The sequence below is a fragment of the Pholcus phalangioides genome, unplaced genomic scaffold (assembly GCF_987345545.1).
Source record: "Pholcus phalangioides strain wild (caught in Gottingen) unplaced genomic scaffold, Ppha-v1.0 ptg000009l_1, whole genome shotgun sequence".
Classification (NCBI taxonomy): Eukaryota; Metazoa; Arthropoda; class Arachnida; order Araneae; family Pholcidae; genus Pholcus; species Pholcus phalangioides.
In genome coordinates this window covers 39,072,060-39,082,210 of record NW_028301602.1, presented here as the reverse complement: position 1 = coordinate 39,082,210, position 10,151 = coordinate 39,072,060, and the positions used below count along the sequence as shown (strand labels likewise).

General features: G+C 32.5%; 1 protein-coding gene across 2 annotated transcripts in view; it reads right to left on the bottom strand.

Moving 5' to 3' along the window:
* Positions 1 to 1,688: 1,688 nt before the first annotated feature.
* The window catches only part of LOC149083041 (uncharacterized), a 414,281-nt gene continuing 405,818 nt past the window's right edge, over positions 1,689 to 10,151 (bottom strand). For both annotated transcript variants that reach the window (XM_089236141.1, XM_089236142.1), the window contains exon 2: positions 1,689 to 5,961. In XM_089236141.1, the coding sequence (XP_089092267.1) occupies positions 5,840 to 5,961 (122 nt within the window). In that variant the 3' untranslated portion in view covers positions 1,689 to 5,839. The remainder of the gene's footprint in view (positions 5,962 to 10,151) is intronic.

The window sequence follows — 10,151 nt, the reverse complement described above, 5'->3', positions numbered from 1 at the left end:
GCATATTGCTAATGAGTTGGCAATGCTGCTTATAGGCAACATCCCGTATATTTTTTCAAGTATTAACAATAATTTATGTAATCACGTATATAATGACCATTTATTAAAAACACCTTATTTGCTTCATATAAATCCTCAAACAAAATTTCTCTGCAAATTTAAATGTTTGCCAATTGAAGGGTTAAAAAAAATGAAATATACTGCCCATGTGTACAATGTCTATGTTCGAACTCCAGTGTCTTTGAAAAGGAGCTATAGTGTCTGACGTTTTGCTAATGTGTGAAATCGCTGGCTATTTCACGAAGATGTTAAACTTCGGTCTTGGATCTTAAACTGTAACATACCTTGTATATAGTATGGAGCGCGTTTCAGAAAGGTGAACATTACTTTGAAGTAACAAAAAACTTAGAAATAGTGATAGGTGGAAAGATGAAACGAGCAGTACGTTTGATGGGCAGGTCTGCAATTTTAAATGCGACGGTTTGCAAAATTAGGTACGATTTTAAGTGACAGATGGTGTTACAGTCGTCTTATTTCACGATTTCTTTCTGCGTTGTCATGTAAAGGTCATTGTGGTTAAGGTATAAGTCTATGAGGCATACGCATCGATTGCAGTAGAGATATTGCAGGAAAGTGGCTTCAAACTCCTCTTCACTTTCGTGATGCGAATGCAAGGCAAGGTGACCACTACGAATCTATCGCAATACGGTTAGACCCATGTTTGCGAAGGGTAATATCACCCTTGTTTAAAGAACTGTGGTGCCATCTATCAGGTAAAATTGTAACTAATTTCACAAGCCGGTGTATACCAAATTCCAGGCTTGCCCATTAACTCTTTATTTGACAATGCTGCTCTCAAAAACAACATGGTTCTCTCAAATTTTTACGAATTTTATATTTTGAGTTCGTTTCAGCATTGATTGTTTCTAGGCAAATCTTTTTTTTTTTTATAATTACCAGCAGAATGGCTCAAAACTACATGTTTCCTATTTCTAAACAAGAAAGAAAAATTTTTGACTCTTGCATTTTTGAGGGAAATATCATATGTGGAGGAGACATATTGCTGTGCATTCTTCAACAATGACAGAAAAGTAACTTGGTAAACTTCTTGTAACTAATGTAAACTTAAGCTTGTTTGCTTAAGGCAATTTCATTCCAAAGGCGTTTGGACGCAATATTGCATCCTTGATCGTAAGGAGGTTAAAACGATATTTAATATTATAATATTTATAAAATTTTATAAATGTTTATAATCTTTTATCAAACAGTATTGACATTTTTAAACTATTCAAATCTATATAAATAATAAAAATACAGTGAGTTCCCTGAAGAAATGTAACATCAAATATATTTTTTAAATGTTTATAGGCTACACATATTGCTATGTAATAGTATTCAGGGTACATTATTTGCTTAATATAGCCCTTCAAAAATTTTTCTCCTCGGGGTATTTCAACGCTTGTCAATTAAAAGATTAAACGTACCTTTTTTTAACATGTTAACTGGTCGGGTTTTTTGGCCTACCAGCTTTTTTATTTGGCCCACCAGTGAAGAAAAGAATGTTCTCTCGTGACCAATATGACCTATTGTTTTTATGTCAATGAATCTGACTCCCGTCACTCAGTGGGATGCCCTTTGAAAATCTAAGTATATTTCGAATAAGGAACGAAGGCAACACACAGCTGACGTAATATTCTCATCTGTTTATTCACTTACTCTGTCAAAACATCAAAATACATAAGTATAATAAGTTGGTCGGTACAGCAGGAAGTAAATATTAAAGACCAATAAAGACGCCAATATCAAAATCTATAACTCTAAAAATTACTATAACACTAACAACATACACGAAAACACGAAAGCCATCCTTTGTTTATTCTCATTATTATTCTCAGATAACGTAAAAGCAGATTCTGTGTTATAGGATATTATTTCCATTATATATATATATATGTATTCATATATAATTTATTTTTTCTCAGCTCGATATTTTTAATTTTCTAAAAAAATATTACATCACCATCGCCATCGCCATGTTCAACATTTTCAACAAATAATCGAGTAGTGTTTGGAGGGAAGGGATGACGTTAGACTTCATTCATATATATATATAAATACTTTTTTTTAACATGTTCACGTTTAACATAATGCATATGAAGTATCTTACAAATAACATTCATCGGCATTTTATTACATTTTCACATCTTATCGAAGAACTAAACGAGTACATATTGATCATGTTCTGAATAATCAACGATAACGTAAAAAACAAAATCTATGATGGAAGGATAAGCAATGAATGGAATAAAACATTTTAATATCGGCATCACTGTTCCAAGGCTATATGATAAGGACTGTCTCACGAGACGCGACGGAGTTGGCACCAGCTGACTTCATCGCCTTTACAGAGAAAGTTTACAGCCATTGGCTACGCTGGTATTTCAAAGTCGCTGTAGTTAAAAAGTATTAGATCAGTGACGTCACGCAGCTAATCGGAGACCACGTCCACTGAGCCAAGTTGGCAAGAGCAACCCCAAAGGAATGAGACAGCTCTTACTATATAGCCCTGTCACTATTCATTGTGCTTCTATAAAAAATTGCAGTTTTAATACCAGATTTGAGGTTATATTTGAAAATAAAACATACTAAAAACATCATGTCCAGTTTTTGTATGTATGAAAAAAATTATTATAAAAATGTACATTGCTCTTACAATGTTGTCGATGGATTTTTTTTTATGTGTGTGTGAATTTTGGCGATTATTTTAAAATTTATTCCATAGGCAAAATAACTTACCAAATCGAAGAAAAGAATTTAAATTTAAAATATGAGAAAGCAATGGACTTTATGAAATATTTACAAGCTCACTAAGAGTTACTTTTCTTGTAATTGTTTTCTTTAAAGGAATTAACATGGTATATTGGTAAGAATCGCAAAAAAATGTAGCTAATAATATTTTTTTATGAATGATTGCCGAGTGTTAATAGTAAACCGGTCAGAAATAAACGCTGTAAAATTCATTGGTGAATAAAAAAAAATTTCATCAGCTCATTTTGGTGATGATTTTCTAGTAACACAGTCGACTCTCGCTATAATGACCATGCGTAATTGCGACCATTCCAACATAACGAACATTGCGATAAGTCCCAAATGTTTTCTTGTTCATCTTACGTTACTTTTCATCCAATATAACTATTTTTAATCCACTAAAGACTATTCAATTCACCACAACGTCCGAATTCAGCTCTGCTCCACCCTTTATTTGTAAAAAAAAAAAATCTATTCTTAAATGTGTTTGACTTTAATGTTAGATAATTTCATACATATAAAGTGCGTGAATGCAATTAATTAGTAAAATTTTGATAGCATTTTCTAACCGGATGTACTTTCACTGCAAATAGCTTGCAAAAAACATTCAATTTTTACGCTACCCAAAAATATATACGGAATTCTATTACGAAACCACCCGTTTTCCGTGGAAGAATCGGGATCATTACAACGAGCGTCGACTGTACACATACTGACGAGCATTTTCTCGTATTTTGGCAATTTATGTTCAATAATAATAACTAATTTGATAAATACGCAATAAGATTCATTGGTTGCAGTTTGAAGAAAGCAGTTTTCTGTTGAATATTTCCTATAAGTAATTTCTTCCTTCCTCCCACGATTATTCACAAGCGTGAAACTTATAGCTCTGCTTGATGATTATAGTCCAAAATCTTTTTTTCCCCTGAATTTTATAATACTTTAAGTATGGATTATTATATAAGTATACTTTCTCAAATAGAAAATTTAATAAGAGTTGAAAAGTATTTGAAGCAGCAGACTCAATTCTGGCACCATTACCTAATTCAGGCACAATAATTTTGGCATTTTCACTGATTTGAGCACCGTTGAATTGATGGGATATTTATTGAATGTCGTATTTGCATATTATTATAAAAAAGTCTGCCATATCCTAACAAATTGCTTTTATTCTTCTTCCCAAAAATACATAAAAATTAATAAAATTTCAAGTCGACTGATACGTTTTGCTCTGAAATTATGAGAAGTTTTATTCCTTGGTTATTAGTAACTAAAAGTTTTTATTATATTTTAAGAGCTAGAACAGTGGTTCCCAGTTAGGGGTACCTGGACCCCCAGGGGTCCATGGCCCAATACTAGAACTGCATATAAAAAAATTAATATGCTATAAGTGTGGAAAATAACAACATAAGTAAATTACTTAAGAAGAAAAGTTTTAATTAAATTAACATGCAAAAGCATCGCTGTAACGTTGATAGACTACAGTAGTAGTATTGTTATGATTTGACAAAACTTGTACTTGTGGCGACATTTTTGCTAGGAATATGAAACACTCCTAGTTCTAGTTTTTTTTAGTCCAGCTGTAAATACAGGGGGTGGGAATCCATGGCAGACACCAATATTTCTGGGGAAGGGGTATCCACGACTAAAAGTATTAGGGAACCACTGAGCTAGAACATTTCTATGTAGAATGAATTTTTTAAAATTGAATTCAAGTATTTGTCTTTAATACGTTAAGAGTTGCTCAAGTCGCACCGTGTCACTGAGTTAATTACATTAACATGAACGATGTTGATGCCGTATTAATTTGAGACAGTTCATAGTTGTGTTTTAAGACACAAGGTGACTCGGCCAATTTTTCGCCCATATCCGAATTTGATGGAAACCCACTTAATTTTTTGAATTTAGATTTAAAAGAGCATCAAAGAGTGATATGGTCAAAGGGTTTGAATTTTTTTTCCTGTAACATGGAAATCAACGTGTTAATGAATATGATCTAAAAATTTTCGAAAATCCAACATCGAACTAATAGTATTGATTGGTGAGTTGAATCTCACTTATTAATTAAAGAAATTAAGAAATTTAGCATTGAAGTGTTCCTATAAATTTGGACATGCTTGTGAAATATTACTAGAAGGATGAGCAGGGAATGATTATCTCCGGTACATCTGAAATTAATGAAATACTTAATACTTTAGAAATTAATGTTGAATAGTTGTCAAATAATAAAGAGATTTGTGAATGAGAAATAAAAAAAGAATGGCACACAAAACGTGTTCAGGGAAAAGCTCAATTTATTACCCCCTTTGCATTTTCAGAAAAGTTGATTGAAGTTTCAGAGCATTTAAATACCGATTTGTCTTTTTTTCAAATTTTTATTTGAATACTTTCAATTCTGATACTTTTAATATTCAAATGAATTTGGCAAGCTTATTAATAGTTATGCGTTATTAAAAATTAATATCAAGCATTATTAGATGAGGAAGAAACTGTAAAATTCCACATTTTAGATATTCAAAAAACTGGTTTACAAACGTCATTGGTAAAAGATGGCCTAAAAACAGACTATGATCTTTTTTTTTAAATATAATTCGTTAAAGTTTGATATTTCTTGAGAGTTTTGAAAAGAATATTAAATTTTAAAATTTCAAATAAGAGCGACTTTTTTCATTCTATAATGCAAGAGGTAAAGATAGTTCCAGTTAAAATATCTGATTAAGATCTCACAAGGTATATAGTGGAAGTGTTGAGTAGCTTATTGAGAGAGGGTAGGGTCAGGAAGAATAAAGGATATCTCCAACATCATTCATTATTGTATCGTAGGTACTCGTTAACTTCCACATGGAACCTCCTAGTAACTAAGAGGTATATGTCCGTTCTTTACTGAAAATAGCAAAACAACCAAAAAACAAAACTTAACAGATGATTTTTTGGTTTTTCTCTCGACCATCTGTGCAATTGAACTTTCATTGTTTTCCTCCAAAGATGGTTTCCTCACTCTCTGCCATGTAAAACATGTGATAAGCTATCGTCATCCGGTGTGGTCTGACCCCGTCACATTTGCTGCACCGACCGTGGACCCTTCAGGGACTGGTGCCGCTGTTGACGGGCCTGATGACATGGCTCTGTATATCTCTTCGTTTTCTTTTCGCACTGTGGGGGGGAAAAAAAGCACAGATGTCTTAATGAAAAGCTAAATATGTAATATTGCAAGAGGAAACAAACGATAAAGAGCAAATGTTGCAAAAAAATAGCTGAAAAATTATATAGAAACCTATAAAGGGCATTTCTCAATCTTACTGTACCCCAAGGATCAGTAAAATGCCTGAAACAATTCGACGGACCCAGTTTATTTGAATTTACGATCTTTATTAAAATCTGGAACGGAGAGTATTTTTATAAATTTTGTTATGATTATTATAACTATTATTGATAAATAATCATTTTTCTTATTATATTTGTTATGTTAATGTTTTCCGTTTCACTCATTCTGTTTCAACATTTCATTCACTGCGGGCACAGTAATCGAGGTCGATGAGATACTCGCCGAAAGTACCACAGGATGTTTAGAGGTGTCGTGAGTTCAAAATCTGGTTCATCCTTGACGGAAACTTTCTTGACGCAGAACTTTCCTACGCACCGTTTCACGGTGACAGTATGGCCAGAGAAAAAGATTACTACCTCCCACACCGAGGCTTTAACGCATCAATCTCTCGGTCAGTATAAAAAAAGACTGCCGTGCGGAATCGGCAATAAATTGTTGTTCCCGATCTAATTAGCCCTCGTGTGCAGAAAATGACCGTGGTGCGGGAAAAATGATCAAATTATGATCAATTCATTGCAATTTATAGTAGCCCTTCATTTACTACCCATCGGTAATTTTTCAGTAATTTTAGCAACAATTGATGATTTTGCTAACTTTTGGCTATGTTTCTGGTGCCAATTAGCGACGTCCTTGCAATATTGGCCGTAATATTTCAGATCCCATATTTTACCTTTGTTTCTTCAATGAATTATATGAATTATAGCCAATTAGTGATTATGAACATTTCTTTCGTGAATTAAATTATATGTTCGCATATCTATGTAGTTGCATTTCCCACCCTTTAAAGCAATTTTACCTGATATTAGCAAATTTTTCGAAAATTTTATTTCTTTGGCTACAATTAGTATATACCCTTGTATCGCTATTTTCCGTATCTTTCTCGATGGGACATGGTGACTCATGCAGGACTAGTTTTTTTTATCTAAGCCCCCATAATGATATTACAAATGTGAAAATATTCTTTCATTCAATTACAACCAAATAATGAAGTCTACCTGTGGACCACATGTGTCATCGTCATGTACAACAGGTGGTCCGCGGACCAAAGGTGGCGGAAAGCTGCTGTACATCAACATATTTGCAGATTAAATTGCGAGGAAACTGACGACGATGAAATTTTTGAAGCAAGAAGTGAACATGGAAGAGTAAATCAACTTTGCCCAAGGATATTGACGTACTTTTTTCCGGTTATCAACCGAGAGTTAAGATTTCGGATCCAATCCACGTGGAATCCTCGGTAAGTGTATGATTAGTGGTTAAATATTTTTTCCTCCGAAGACGACATCCACTGTGCGTCGACATCTATTAGGAGTTTTTGTATTTTTCGTATATTTGCCTTATTCGTTTTTGACTTCTTAAAAAGAAGTGCACATCATTATGAGTAAATTTTACTGTAATATACTTTCTTGAATAGTCTCTAGACTAGTTCTAGAATTTTCTTTTAGTTTGTACAGTTCTCTAGAACTTTTGCTTTATTTTGTACAGTTCTCTAGAACTTTTGCTTTAGTTTCTACAGTTCTGTAGAACTTTTGCTTTAGTTTCTGCAGTTCACTTGAACTTTTCTTATAGTTTCTAGAATAATCCCAAATTCTTTTTTAAGTTTCTAGAATAGTTTAGAATTTTTATTTTGCTTCCTAGAATAGTTTTGGAATTTTAATAGTTAGATTTTATTTTAGTTTCTAGAATACTTCTAGAATTTTCTTGTTTCTACAAAAATTACAGATTCGATCCCACATTCGCGCACATGTAAACGCATTCAATATGATTTCAAAATATTTAAAGCAAAAAATAAAAATCATCTCAAGTAAATTTTATTGCAATCTACGTACATAATAAACTGATTTCAAAGCTAAAATAAAACTTTTGCGGCTGCTTTTTGATAAAGACGAATAAAATTCTTCGTGGTTTCGAATTTCTATCCAACGTTTTTCATATACTTTGGTTTGTATTTTGTGGGGATGTTTTAGTTTTTAAACATGAATTAATAAGTAAAAAATACTGAAAATATTTCCCGAGAATGGAAGTGTATAAAATAACGTTGAAAAAAAAAAACTCAAACTCTATGTCGGTCTCCAACCAGTGAAACTTTCCATCGTTAAACTTATTTATGAAATTTTGTTTTCATGTAAGAGCGAAATTTAGAATGAACTTCAATCCAAAATATTTTCATGCCAGACACACACTTTAAATTCGTTTATTTTTGTTGCCGTTTCATGATGTTTCAACGAGAACCCAAGTAGTATATTCTCATAACATTAGCATAGACGTCATATAACGGGCAATTTCAAAAATTTTCTTAATATTTCGGAAAGAGGCATCATGCAATCAACCTAAAAATTTCACAAAATGATATTCACTAAAATTATCTTCTGACGCCAATAAACATGGAAGAAAAGCAAAACGAGATCATTTCCAAGCCTTGTTTCGTAAGAAACGTAAAATTAAAGAAAAGGGGAAAAAGGTAAAAGAGCGTTTTAAAGAGAAATGCAAGTACGAGAAAGTTAAACATAGACATAAAACGGTCGGAGGGAAAATTTGTTTTTACGAAGCTTTCTTTCATGCAAAACACTCTTATCACATGAGTGGTAGTCGTAGTTGTAGTAGTGGTGGTAGTACTCTACAAAATGAAGATTCCCCATCAAAAATGGATTCACGCACCATTTAAAGTTCAGTCGGAGATATTCTTAAGAACTTCTTTCTGAGATTAATAAAAAAAAGGGGCTGAGTGAGCAAGAGAGAGGGTCCTCAAAGCAAACCACGAAGTTAGTCAGTTCCACGAAGAAAACCTTTTATTTTTCATTTTACGTTATTAAAGCTCGTCACACAGAGACATGGGTGAAGAGAGAAGAGGGTCGCAAAATAAACTCTGGATTGAGTTGTGACGCATTTGTCACAGATGTTTTTCCTGGCATGAAATGACGTTTCAGAAGATTAAGCTGGTGATAATATGGAAGTGAATGTTGTCATTTCTATCGAATGACCCCATATCAAAGGAAGAAAAAAAGGTAGTGTGATTTCTATAAAAGACGTAAAGATAATATATTGATATTCAAAAAATAAAAATAAATGAAAAACTTATAACTCAAAAAATTTGCCACTTGGAATTGAAAAAACAACAACAACAAAAAACATTAAAATAAACTGATCTAGTTTTTAAATCACCATACGTTAGATAGTTTTTGTTTAAAAAATTGTCATTTTCACACTCAGAACCAATACTGAGAGGAACAAAAATGTAATTTTTCATACCATCCAGAAGAAAAAATTGTATTGGTTAGTATAAAAAAAAATCATATAGTTCAATTCTCAATATGGTTCTTTTTCGTATTCTTGATTATTATTGTTATTATTAATAAGTTTTTATTTGATTTTTTTTTTTTTTTGATGAACAAATAATGCATCGAATTCATGTGGTATTGCAATTGCTGTAATTACAATACAGAAATGGTGCGTATTATGTCTTCATTATAACTTCATCTATGACGTTATTGAATATAGTTATATGAGTGATGCCAGTCCTGCAGTATCTGTAGTGCTGACTGAACTTGCTTACACCAAATTCTGGGATGAACTCATCTTGTATTGATTAAATGTATTTGATTAGCCTTTTCCCCTTTATGCTTTCGACTGTGTTGTTTTGTGTTTTATGTCGATGAGCATTCCTTTAGCAAAGATAAGTAAACAATCCTCTCCCGGCTATTTTCATTCTCTACACATACATACACTAGTAGTCCAGAGAGTTCCGGATCGCTGGCATGCACTTGTATTATATGGCTAATTTCTCCCTTCCTGTTGTTAGAATGGATACACTGCACATGTCATTGTGCACTACACATGAGCATTACACATACTATATTCTCTATATAAACTAAAGTTAAATATTATTCATCATTATTATATTTATCTACATTATCGTATTCTAATAGCATTAATCACATTTCATTTTCAGCATCTTACTCATCGTATTGCGACTTTATTATCGTTTATTCATATTGCATCATATTAACATACATAATTA